General features: G+C 41.6%; 1 protein-coding gene across 1 annotated transcript in view; it reads right to left on the reverse strand.

Moving 5' to 3' along the window:
- LOC311248984 (thrombospondin-3b-like) overlaps positions 1 to 14,092 on the reverse strand; it is a 179,724-nt gene that overhangs the window by 153,705 nt on the left and 11,927 nt on the right. Inside the window, exon 2 of the mRNA XM_084338228.1 lies at positions 43 to 112. Within this exon, the coding sequence (XP_084194354.1) occupies positions 43 to 112 (70 nt within the window). The remainder of the gene's footprint in view (positions 1 to 42; positions 113 to 14,092) is intronic.

The following is a 14,092-nucleotide window of genomic DNA, read 5'->3' on the forward strand; positions in this document are numbered from 1 at the left end:
GGCGGATGGGGGGTTTGAGTAATAGTAATCTCTTGGACTAACCTGTTGGGCTTCTCCAGGGGTTGGCGATCTTATGGATTTTGAGTGGGGCACCAGCAAATTTAGAGTAAGCCTGCAAGAGACACAGATTGACAAAGGCAAATTCAAAAGATGTCATCACTACAGGCGGCTTTCATTTCTTTAATGAAGGAGATGTTGTCTTGAGAACAGACAAGCAGAGAGCCTGGTGGCCGAATTTGCTTGTCTTTTGAGGAAAAAAAGTGCAAAAGTCTTAAAATAATATCCTAAAAAGATTTGCCCAAAACAACAGACTGCATCACTCATTACAGATTTGAAAAAGCTAGGACGGGTCTAAGGCAGCTCCTCCAAAGACAAAAAGAGTCTTGTTAAGGAAGGGTCGAAAGACATGATTATCCCAAGATGATCTGGTCTTTACGAGGCCACGGTGGACGACGCTCTCTGATCTGTAACTCTTTAGGCACAAATTAAACATGTTTCTGAGGGGTTTCCCCCCCACTGACTCCTTGTTAAAGTACAACTTTTAAAACTAATGAAAAGAGACGACCCAGCTGCTTGCTTCAGATATAGCCTCCATGTTGAGGAGAAAGAGATTTTCATTGGACTGAAGCTAGGAAAACCTGGACTGGAACCAAGTGCTATAGGCGCTTGTAGTTGTAGTTGAGAAGAAAGAGGTTGGCAGGATTGTGAAAAACGAGAACAAGCCTTGGGGTTATTTTTCTGGAGGTAGACAAGCCCCCAGTTTTTCCGACCACTCAGGAAGACCACAGTTAAAAAACATCAAGTGCAGATCCCCCCCCCCCCCTACTAAGGTGACTGTCTGTAAATTCCACTGGGGGACTGAGGCACTGCTACTAGTAGGATGAAGAGGGTCTGGGTTCTCAAACGTCTTTATAATTCATCATAGCCAAGCCTACTCCATCCTGACAGACACTCATGGAAAACCAAGATGAAATGTCAACATTAAAGTCAACATTGAAATGTCTGTTTGGTCCAGACTGAAGATGGACATGTTTAAATATGATTGTAATTTGCAAGCTACGTAGTTTTGTTAGGCTAGTCAAATCATCATAGTGGTAAGCCGATACATAGTCTATAGTCCTATGTGTTTCCAACAACTAGCTTATAGCCCTACTTTACTCTCTCAGAAAACTAACTTATAGCCCTACTTTACTCTCTCAAACAAACTAGCTTATAGCCCTACTTTACTCTCTAAAACAAACAACTAGCTTATAGCCCTACTTTACTCTCTCAAACAAACAACTAGCTTATAGCCCTACTTTATTCCCTCAGACAACTAGTTTATAGCCCTACTTTATTCCCTTAGACAACTAGCTTATAGCCCTGCTTTACTCTCTCAAAAATAGTTGTGGACTACAAACACAGGGATTAATGGCAGAGAGTCTGCATGCTATCACAACCATATTGTTAAGAAGAGATGCACAGTAATTAGGCGTTTTGCAACAAATGAGGCCAATAAGGCAAAAGTAAAGCCCATCTAGCGACCTTCTTGTAGCCGCTTACTGTATATTCTACACTACAGGAAAAGTGGGGAGACTGCAGACAGCTTCATAAACACAACAGACGATGAATGGATAATATCTAGTGCAAGGCCTGAATGTATCCTGTTGCTGGTAGAATTTAATTATGTCCTGTCAGTATTCTGTTGGCAGCTCATATAACATGGCTAAACCCTACGCCCCATATCGGCTGCTGCAGCGCTCTTATTTTTCTTGTCTGGTGTTAAAAGTGATGAAGTTAAAACGTTCCAGCGACAGTAACCCTGCACTGACCCCCGGGATTCCTGGCCTTGTTATTCCCAGTGGTCCAATAATCTAAATACAGTATCACCATCAAAAAGAGTTTACATTACCCAATACTAAAGTCTGATGTCACGAATGGAACACCCAAACATCAAAAGCAAAGCAAGTTGATTTTTGTCCAAGTGCAAATTTAGGACAAATACTCTAAAATACCTTTTTTTTTTGTCAAAATGACAACAACACTTAAGGGGTCTATGCTGGCAGGCAATGCTGAACAATAAAGAGAGACTTTCTATAGGCCATTGTTTTAAACTAGATTATTGTGTTTGGATAGGGAATAGACTGTATCTACTATCTAGAACATTCCACAGGATAACTCTTTGTTTCTTCTCTTCAGTGGCTTCAGTCGTCTTGTTGTCTTGTGTTGCCAGTCTGACAGTAACCTGTTTGGACAGCTGTGGTAGGAATAGATATCAGCATGCAGAGAACAACAGCAGTGTGATAACAGACTAGCTACTAACAGCAGCCTCAAGCCCCTTCCTGACTTTGTAGATTTCAATATTCAACAAACAGGGGACCCTTTGTGTTGGACAATCTGCAAAATGATGGTTCACAGTATTAGTAGCTCCTGTGAAGAAATGTAATGCATTTAAAATATACTGTATATATATACTGTCTATATTGCTCTCCAATGAAAACCTCTAGGAAGATTTTTCTTGCAGCATTTATAACTTTTACATTGGTAAAGGCTATCCAACAGAGTGGTCTTGTGAACAGCTCGCTTTTGCAAATATTCACTTTAACACCCAAATAGACAGTTTTCTATTGTTGTTGTATAGTCTACAAACTAAATACATTTCCTACCTAATATAACCTATTGTTCTATAGACTACTACAAACTGAATACACTTCCTACCTCATATAACCTATTGTTCTATAGTCTACAAACCATACATTTCCTACCTCATATAACCTATTGTTCTATAATCTACACACCATACATTTCCTACCTCATATTAGGGCTGCACGATTAATCGATTTTAAATCGAAATCACGATTTCGAATGATACAATTATCAAATCGGGGAAAAATGGGTTTTTTTTTTAACCAGGAAGTCCCATTGAGATACAAGATCGGTTTGGGAGAGGGAGGTAAGGGGTTTTAGATTGTGTGTTGTGAAGTTTAGACTTCAGAGAAGGAGAGAAAAGTACAGAAAAAAAGGTACCGTTGGGTACCGGTATCGATTCCCAGGTAAAAAGAAACATTTTCAGGCTTGGTGTCCTGAAAAGACCCACCGCGTAGGCCAGATGCAAGCCGCATTTTACAATAAACCTCTGTGGGGCTGTTAAAAAAAATGTATCGCAAATTTAATCGCAATCGCAATATCCGTCAGAAAAATCGCAATTAGATTATTTCCCAAAATCGTGCAGCCCTACCTCATATAACCTATTGTTCTATAGTCTACAAACTGAATACATTTCCTACCTCATATAACCTATTGTTTTATAGTCTACAAACTGAATACACTTCCTACCTCATATAACCTATTGTTCTAGTCTACAAACTGAATAAATGTCCTACCTCATTTGAGATCGTATATAGACCAATCAAACTGAAATTGGTGCTACAGAGTGTAAAGGGCATGTTTGTCACGCGACCAGAGCCGTGACAAACCTTTCGTCATCGTTTTATCAGATTTATACGTTTGAACAGTTTAGACGAGAGCGCAAAGCTTTTGCGTTTCTAGGAATTCCACCCTGGAAGGTAGTCTCACTTTTTTGCGGTTTCACCCCGTAAAAACGCCGTTTCCGTATAAACGAAAGGCACATCCGAAAAAATATTTTTGCGGATTCACCTGCTAGCGTTTCCGTCTAAACGGGGCCTTAGTGGCTGAATGTTATCTATAGCATATTTAAAGTTTGTGTTTGCAGAAATAACAGCTTTGCTAAAAAGAACAATACAGACTGTATTTTAGTCAGTAGGCCAGTCTGTATGTACTATAATGTAGCCTACAGAGGGTGTTTTAACCAGTAGGCCAGGCTGTACTATACATACTGTAGTCTACACTCTACAGACTATGTTTTAGTCAGTAGGCCTGTCTGTATGTACTATACTGTAGTCTACAGACTGTGTTATAGCCATGAAGCCTGGCTGTCTGTATGTACTGTAGTCTACATACTGTGTTATAGTTAGTAGGTCTGTCTGTATGTACTATACTGTAGTCTACAGACTGTTATAGTTAGTAGGTCTGTCTGTATGTGGGCATGTTTACACTCTATAGCACCATTTTAATCAAATAGTGGTCAAAAACTCCACTGGACACCTTTAAGCTTCCATTATAAGCCCTTGGGTTTATACTTTATAGACCTAGCTATTAAAGTGCCAACAGTACAGTGTAGGCTGGTGTATTACAGACTAAACATGTGAGATGAAAGCTGTGAATAAGGGTGTGAAGTTGAGTTCATGATTTAGAGTTTGTATATGAAAGACCACAATCTAAAAACACATCTGGTCACCTTAACCTGGACCAGGCTAATGTTTAAACCTGCTATAAACACTTTCCCAATGACCTAATTTCAAACAATCTGAAAGTGAAGTGCGTGTGTATACTATGTGCTCTGTGCCAGCATCACTCCCGGTAACACTGACATCATGGTGAATCTCAGATGGTTTCATTGTTGTGGTCATACGGCTGTCCTCTGTATAAACGGCTCCCATTTATTATTTTCTTAGACGAAATAGACGTTTACTACTTTATAACCAGTGACGTCTCCAGGTCCGGTTCATTCATTCAGTCTGGATGAAACCATGCTGTAACGTCTGACAAGCGGTCTATTGATAGATGCAGATCAGGTTTTTTTTACTCTTATTAGTACAGCAACAAACTATACACACCAGAGCTACAAAACGGAGATAAAACAGAAGGTATTACTGCCTGTTGGTTTGTTTTTAAAACAGAACTTAAAGATGCTATAGATAAGATTTTATGTAGAGTAATCTTTTATATATATAGGGCTACTGGGCGGCTACGTGGCGCAGTGGGCAAGGCGCTCGCAACGAATGCTGGAGACTAGGCTCGAACAGGATGCCTCCTGTTCGAGCCCCGCTCTCCACATTGCTTTCAGTTTAGCAGTAATACACATTGGCTGTATTACGGGGAGGGAAACTGAAGGGTGGGGATCGGGCATTGTGGACAGCGACTCCTACAGGTCGGTTGGTGCGCCTGCGCAGTAGAATCAAGAAGTGACGGGGGCGGGGCCCCTCCAAAGCCCAGACCCTCGACACTGAAAGATCGAGCCGCGCAGGTGAAAAGATGCGACGGCTGTTACCTCGAGTATCGGAGGGGACTCGTGCTATGTATGACTTAGTCCACATTGCAGCCGGCTTGTGGGAGCCAAGAAACAACGTTCGAAGACAGGGGAGGGTTGAATTGGACGATATGAAAATTGGGATGGGAGAAAAATAGAAAATGGGAGAAAAAGTGGATAAAAAAATATATATATAGTAGGGCTGGGCGATATAACGATAACGATAAATATTGCGATATATTTTAATAATCGATATCAAATATCGAAATTAAAAAAAAATCGAAAAATCGTTTTTTTTTTTTACCTGCAACAGGGCAGTTTTAAAACCAGAGACAGTGGACAGACTTGTCTTTCTTGCCTGCAACTTAAAGTAATGGCTTTGCTTGTCCAAATGACAATACTGACCAAATTCAGATTTCTTTTTCTCTTGTCCATTTATTTTGTTTGCTTTCTAATTTAAAATACATTTTGAAACCGTCTGTACACAGTAGGCTATGTGTGCTAGCAGAACTAGACTCCAGTCACGAGTCACAGTGCACATGTGCGGTGGTTTGTCCACCAAAAAAGCGCCAAAAGATCGAAAATAAACTAGCAGAGCCAGAACTGTTCAACTCCTCTGGAGCCACAGCCAGCAGAGAAGCCGGTTTACTTTAGCTTTTAAACCAGCTGCAGCCTGAGAACTGGAGTGTGAGGGGATGTAACACTAAAGATGGCGGCAATGACAAAGAATTGCTGCAAAATAAACATACATCTGTTAAAAAAAAATAAATAAAAAAAATCGAGAAATAAAATAAAATTATCATATCGTTATCGCGATATGATTTTTTTCCATATCGCCCAGCCCTAATATATAGGGCTACTATATATATATAGGGCTACTATATATATATATATATAATACACCCACAGAGCTTTTAAAAAGGTGCAGAATAAAAAAAATAAAAATGTATTATACGAAAAATATGAATTTATCATTTGAAAAAATGTTGCGGGTCCAAAATTAATGTTGTTGTTTACATGTTGCAGGCATGTATTGATGAATGAATGAAAACTTTATTAACAGATTGCAAATGGGTACAATACAGTACGGTATCCCCTCCCTCCTTCCCATTTCCCCATGTGGAATGCACCTGATTGGATAAATGACAAGCTGGTGCTCTAGTGCGACATTTAGGCCCCGTTTAGACGAGCGTTTTGTGAACAGAAACCGCAAAAGTCATCTTGCGGTTTCACTTTTAATTTTACGTTTAGACTAGCGTTTTGGAGTGGAATTCTCCGTGCAGACGACGCTGTAATGACGGAGACCCGCTGTCACACGATTGGCGCATATGTCACATGACGTGCTGTGAAGACCCGCCCTACTCTGCCTCTGATTCGCAGACTGTGGATGGGGAATGTGATTGCACCAAAGCAGAGTCACTCACAGACAGTGGGTCCACTCACGCCGCGGGACAGATTCTTGTGTATTTAACCCTTTCACTGCCACACGACAGCCGGTTGTGTGTTAGTAAAGGGGTAACCTTCTGTCGTGTGGCAGTGAAAGGGTTAAAAGTACTGCCAATGTAGCCTTCAGGTGATCTCTGTTGATATAAGTCAGACATACTTGCTTTGTTTACGTCTCGGCTACTGGCGCATACCTGCTACCTGTGACGTAAGCAGTACGCGCGACCAGAGCCGTGACAAACCTTTCGTCATCGTTTTATCAGATTTATACGTTTGAACAGTTTAGACGAGAGCGCAAAGCTTTTGCGTTTCTAGGAATTCCACCCTGGAAGGTAGTCTCACTTTTTTGCGGTTTCACCCCGTAAAAACGCCGTTTCCGTATAAACGAAAGGCACATCCGAAAAAATATTTTTGCGGATTCACCTGCTAGCGTTTCCGTCTAAACGGGGCCTTAGTGGCTGAATGTTATCTATAGCATATTTAAAGTTTGTGTTTGCAGAAATAACAGCTTTGCTAAAAAGAACAATACAGACTGTATTTTAGTCAGTAGGCCAGTCTGTATGTACTATAATGTAGCCTACAGACGGTGTTTTAACCAGTAGGCCAGGCTGTACTATACATACTGTAGTCTACACTCTACAGACTATGTTTTAGTCAGTAGGCCTGTCTGTATGTACTATACTGTAGTCTACAGACTGTGTTATAGCCATGCAGCCTGGCTGTCTGTATGTACTGTAGTCTACATACTGTGTTATAGTTAGTAGGTCTGTCTGTATGTACTATACTGTAGTCTACAGACTGTTATAGTTAGTAGGTCTGTCTGTATGTACTATACTGTAGTCTACAGACTGTGTTATAACCAGGAGGCCTGTCTGTATGTACTGTAGTCTACAGACTGTGTTATAACCAGGAGGTCTGTCTGTATACTATACTGTACAGGGGCTGTGTATGGCACACAAACACAGACATCAAACAGAGGGATCTGTACTGAGTGATGATGGAATGATACATTATATTTAAGGTAATAGGCAACATGATGTCACATTATACACAACCACCTCATACTGTATTTAAGGTGCATCATTCATGCTACCATTGTGTGTCCTTTATTGCACCTCTAATCTAACTAGATAGTAGATAGATAACACAACCCCATGTAAAACCTTATAGAAATGCCACTGGAGGGAGCACTCTCTCTTTACCTTATAAAGAACCGCCACTGGAGGGAGCACTCTCTCTTTACCTTATAAAGAACCGCCACTGGAGGGAGCACTCTCTCTTTACCTTATAAAGAACCGCCACTGGAGGGATCACTCTCTCTTTACCTTATAAAGAACCGCCACTGGAGGGAGCACTCTCTCTTTACCTTATAAAGAACCGCCACTGGAGGGAGCACTCTCTCTTTACCTTATAAAGAACCGCCACTGGAGGGAGCACTCTCTCTTTACCTTATAAAGAACCGCCACTGGAGGGAGCACTCTCTCTTTACCTTATAAAGAACCGCCACTGGAGGGAGCACTCTCTCTTTACCTTATAAAGAACCGCCACTGGAGGGAGCTAACTGCACCTCAGTCCAGCTCCCAAGAACGGGACGTTGCACCTCAGTCCAGCACCCAACAACACGATGTCTACTTTTACACTAAACATTTCAAATTGGACCATCACGACCAGGCTACTTGCTGGAATTTTCATTTTTTGCGTGACATTGCAAAGCATATAAGAGGATAGTAGTTTTTACATGTGGAAAATCTGAAAATAGGTCATTATGAGTGTGAACTGTGAACTAAAGCAAAGTGTGGGAGAAATCTCTCTTGTGTGCTCAAGAGAGCTCCATACGAATTCAAACACTTCCAACAACACGTTCCGCATATGTGACAAGTCCTTCTGACCATCGTTCCTACATGCTGTGATATGAGGCCATGGTCACATTAGCACCAATGTTCCTACTGAGGCTATGGTCACATTAGCACCATCGTTCCTACATGCTGTGATATGAGGCCATGGTACAAGATACAACAAGATACAAGAGTTTTATTTGTCACGGCATACAGGTATACAGTGAAATGCGGGGGGTCTCGCCCGCAACGATGTGCATAATACAAGTAATAATAATAATACATTAGCACCAATGTTTCATCGTCTCTCGTTCACCTAAATTCAAAACCGCATGAAAAAAGAAAATGCTGCATCGCTTGCTTGGTCAAGGTTCAAATAGGTTCAGTTTTTACCTATGAAATCACACACCAATGTTCAACCAATGTGGGGATTTGGGATGATGAGTGGTGAATGTGATTGGTTGAACACCAAGCAGCATCATATCAGTAACTTTTGCACCGGCATGCCAGGAAACTTGGCCGCAGACGAAAACCAGTCTGACCACATGCATTGGTCACACATGACATGATGATGCACATATCTAGAGCAGTGGCTCAACATGGAATCCGGGACGCCTAGGGGTCCTCACATGGTTCCAGAGGGGCCCCAGAAGCAGAAGAAGTCACTCGGCCCAATGAGAAAAATATACTACATGAGTGACTATTGTGATCATAGGTTTCTCTACTGTTAACTCAACTACCAAAGTCAGCCCGTGTTACCCCACTTCTTAGAGAACTGCACTGGCTCCCCATTACCACACAAATCCGCTTCAAGGTCCTTGACCTGGCATATGGTGCAGCGAAAGTAACGGCTCCTGCCTACCTCCGGTCAGTGGTCTCTAACTAACTACACACCCTCAAGACCCCTCCGCTCTACATCTTCTGACCGCCTCAGACCCACTCCTATCCGAGCTCTGGGAGGGTCATCAAAGAGAAGCCGGCTATTCTCTGTCTAGAACGAACTTCGCACCACAGTTAGGACAGCCGAAACCCGACCAATTTTCCACGTCAACTAAAAACACACTTCTTCAATCAATATCTGAAATGAAGAAAAAAAAATACTACAATTTTATATCAATTAAAAAAGAAAACAAACCTTCGTACCGTCATTTACTATCATGCATGTTGCCACTAAATAATCTTCCTTGCCTATATTACTACCTACTATGCTATTATGTCTTTACTAGTTTCAAGTTTCTTTATTAGTTGTCATACAGAATACAGAATACTTTGCATGAAATGTTTCTTTCTGTGTTGCTCCTGAGAGTGTGCTAGATAATAACAAGATAGTATAAAAAGTATAATAAGTATAAAATAGATGACGCTAAACAGTTAGAAACACCGATCACACTAGAGGAACTCAAGAAGGCCATAACCGCAATGAAAAGTGGTAAGGCTCCTGGAAGAGACGGTTTCCCATCAGAAATTTACCTTTCTTGTTGGGACATAATTGGCCCCTTATTACTAAATATGATCTTATACTCAGTCAAGGAGGGGAACTTCCATAAGAATGACAATATTGCACTCATAACAGTCCTCCTTAAAAAAGACAAAGACCCCAACGAGTGCGGTAGTTATAGACCTTTAAGCCTCCTCGGAACAGATATCAAACTGTACTCTAAGGTATTAGCCATCAGATTACAAAAGCATATGACGTCTTTAGTTCACCCGGACCAAACTGGCTTCATAGGAGGCCGCCTGATCACTGAGAACATAAGACGAATACTGCACGTACTTGATGCCGACAAGGAGGACACCATACCTAAGGCGATGCTGTCCCTGGATGCTATGAAGGCCTTTGACAGGCTGGAATGGTCGTATCTGTGGGCAGTGCTAGAAAGGATGGGGTTAGGAAAAGGATTCATCGATATGATTAAAGTTGTTGTGAAGGGCCAGATTAAACCGAATATATATATTTATTTATATATATATATTTAATTGTATTTGTATATTCTCTAATATTCCCTGATATCCCTTGTATATTCCTTGTACAATATGCATTGAATATCCATTCTAGCCTACTGAACTTCCCATAATAGTCTCCATTCTACTATTGGTCGAGACCTTGGTGCCAGGCTGCCATACCCCTCAGACCCAGTTCAAACGTACCGCTCAACATGTACGAACAAGTCCTAGTTCCGCGTAGGAATCTGGCTACCGCACCACTAATGGGACTATTTGTTCATAGTGCGTATATATACTGCGCTACTAAAGTAGGACTTCCCTTTTCAGTCCAGTTTCTTACCCTCCAATAGAGTCACAGACGTAAAGCCTCCCCGCGACGCCACGTGTGGGAGTAAGGCCAAGTTCGGCTTACCATCGGTATTGAGACATCGTGTATATTAATATTTGAATAGTCATATTTGGCACTATATCGTCGAGTTGGACGTAGTCTATTAAGCTAATAATAGTCTGTTAATATATAGTGCTTCGTGCGGTGAGAATACTACCGTAGTCAGTACCCCATCGTTTCGGGCAGAGAACTGGCTGCTTATCCAGGGTGGTTGACCCCACGTGAAGCTGCACCCGAGGAGCCCCAGAGCCGACGAGCGAGTGGACCTGTATACCGGATTATTCTACCGACGACAGCCCGCCTTCCCCGGCACGGATTATGCTTTGTATACGTTGATTATTCCATGGATAAAGACCCCCGACACTGCCGTGTGTTGGAACCCCCCCCCCTGGAGAGGACGCAAGGTGAGGAGACGCTCTGCAAGACGAGGTCGCTTCACGTCTCTCCTCCGTGGACCGGAGGACGCCGGCCCACAAAGAGTCCATCTGCTTTCATCTGTGGTCCAAGGATCGCCGGCGCATTGAACGGCACTACAGTGGGTTCACCTGGGATACCCTTGGCCGGATGAGGCAGCCGGACTTTACCCCCCCCCCCTTCCTACTCCTGTCGGCTTACAAGCGACCGGATTAACCCCCCCTAGTGTATCCAGTCTATAATCATTAAAGTATCATTGCTTTTATTCCTTAACTATTCCAGGTCGTATATGTACCACCTGCGCCTTCAGAGATTGGACATTCTCTATTGATATACCGACGAATACTCTTGCCATAAAAGTGCATACTAATTCCCATTCATAAATGTGATTGATTTGATTAAGTGCTTGCTCTACACACCATCGCTGTGTAGAAATAAAGACCTATTTCTAATTCGTACATTTGTGTTGGATCCGTTTCATCTACGTGACAGTGTTCATCATAATATATTTATGCCGAGTACTGGGTGGCCGAATATTAAGTACAAAGGTAGTGGTAGTAAGTATCATATCTAGTAATACAGTCAGGGAATTGTACCCCTCAGTTACAAAAGTATTATACAAAGACCCATCGGCCATGATTACAACAGGCACAATCATCTCCCAAATATTTCCGGTATCACGCTCTGCCAGACAGGGTTGTCCTCTTAGTCCCGGACTGTTCAATCTATCACTAGAGCCTTTAGCACAATATATAAGACAATCCCAATCCATAGAACCAATCGTAATCAAGGGCACACAACAAAAAATTTGTTTATATGCGGACGATGTAATATTGTTCATGCAAAACCCCAACACCACATTGCCTCATCTGCTCAAGTTGATTGAGGACTTTGGTGATTTATCGGGATTTAAGATAAATTGGCCGAAGTCGGCTTTCCTTCCACTTAACACCCCTGCAAAAAAAGATACAACCCTCCCAGGACAGATACCGATGGTAAAACATTTCAGATGCTTGGGAGTGGAAATATTCCCTACCATAAGACAAACGGTGAAGCACAACTACACAAAAATCCAAAACAAAATCAAAGACGACCTTGATAGATGGGCAAAACTTAAAAACACAGTACAAGCACGGATATCAATAGTTAAGATGGATGTACTACCTAAAATCAACTTCTTCAGTTCAATGCTACCGTTACCCCCTCCAGAGGGTTACTGGAAAAGATTACACTCCTCCACATACAAATTTATTTGGAATAACAAACCACCATGTATAAAAAGATCCACCGCACAGAGAAATAAAGCAGATGGTGGCATGGCATTTCCAGATTTTTTCCTATATTTTAAGGCGTACACATTAAGTCCATTGACAACATGGTTTGACTCCCACGCATTAGCATCCTGGAGAAAAATAGAAGAAAACATAGTAGCCCCACATAGACTGAAGGACATAGCATACACTAAACTACCAATCAAGCACTGTGAACGAAAATGTGGCCCCATAATTACTCATGCGATCCGGATATGGCGTGAATCACAAAAAAATAATCCTAACCCACAAAAATGGCACAATCATACTCCCTTATTCAATAACAATGCACTCTTAATTGGAAAACGACCTATAAGATTCCCTATATGGGAAGAGCAAGGTATACACTCATTAGGGGATGTTTTTAACAAACAGGGTTTTTGTAGTGATAAAGAAATACGCAAAAAAATTTATCTCACCAAGTCCACATGGCTTTTTCACAAACAGTTAGAGCTATGTTTGAAGTCTCACGGTGTTCCATTAGACAGACCAATTGAACACCACAGATACCACAAATTCTTCTACGCAAGAGAGACATCGAGAGGTTTTGTTTCAGAATTTTATCATCAATTACTAACGTCCTCGTATGAAACCCTCCAACTTGACTCTGTCTGGAGGAGGGATATACCAGACCTGGAAAAAGACTTTGATTGGCAAGGAGCCTGGGCAAATGTCCGACTTACATCAAGGAACCCGGATCATCAACAAATCAATCTTAACTATATTCACAGGACATACTTGACTCCTATAAGACTGTGCCGAATGGGGCTTAAACAAGATTCCAAATGCACCCAATGTACAAATGGGGACGAAGGGACATTTATGCACATGTATTGGGACTGCTCACCAGTTAAGGCATTCTGGAAAGATGTGACCCAACAAATATCAAAACTCGTATCTTGGAATATACCTGTACACCCCTCGGTATTACTATTGAATGATGTTTTTGAGTTTGCAGTGAATCCACAGCTAAAGAGATTGGTTTTATCGGGTATCACAGTAGCCAAAAAGCTGATCGCATCACGCTGGTTTCAACCGGAAAAAATGTGCCGTAAAGTTTGGTTTCTTACATATCTTGATGTAATTTACCATGAAATATCTACAGCTAGAATTCTGGGTCTCAATGAATCCAAAATGTCAATGTGGTTAGAAGTGGTGGAGAGAATAAAAGCTAGCTTATAATGGTAGTGTCTGGTTTAGGGATGCCCCGATCACGTTTTTTGCCACCGATACCGATCACCGATCGTCGTGAGCCATATCAGCCGATACCGATACCGATTGTTTTTGATTAAAAAGAAATTAAAGATTATTTTATATAAAAAAAATTTTTTTTCTTTTTTTTTATAAAATATATATATTATATAATTAGACTTGTACTTGTATTATCTGCGACTGCGAGACATCGCCACCACGCAACAAGTCAAAATGCTCACTATCTGCAAACAGCTCCACTGTCTGTGTGTACTCTAGTAGCCCAGCTCCAAAAAGGATTCTCCGGCGCTGCAGCGGGACCCCATTGGTAACGTTAAGTGCTTTGGTCATTTCACATTCAGCAAGCCCTCAGCTCGAATACGCATTAAATCAATGTTATAAGACATTGATATCAAGAGCTATCTGTAGCTACTGCTAGCCGGCTAGATGACGTTAAGACAGAACTTTAGTTCAATGG

Source organism: Notolepis coatsorum (genome assembly GCF_963971535.1).
Source record: "Notolepis coatsorum genome assembly, chromosome: 2".
In the NCBI taxonomy this organism is placed as follows: Eukaryota; Metazoa; Chordata; class Actinopteri; order Aulopiformes; family Paralepididae; genus Notolepis; species Notolepis coatsorum.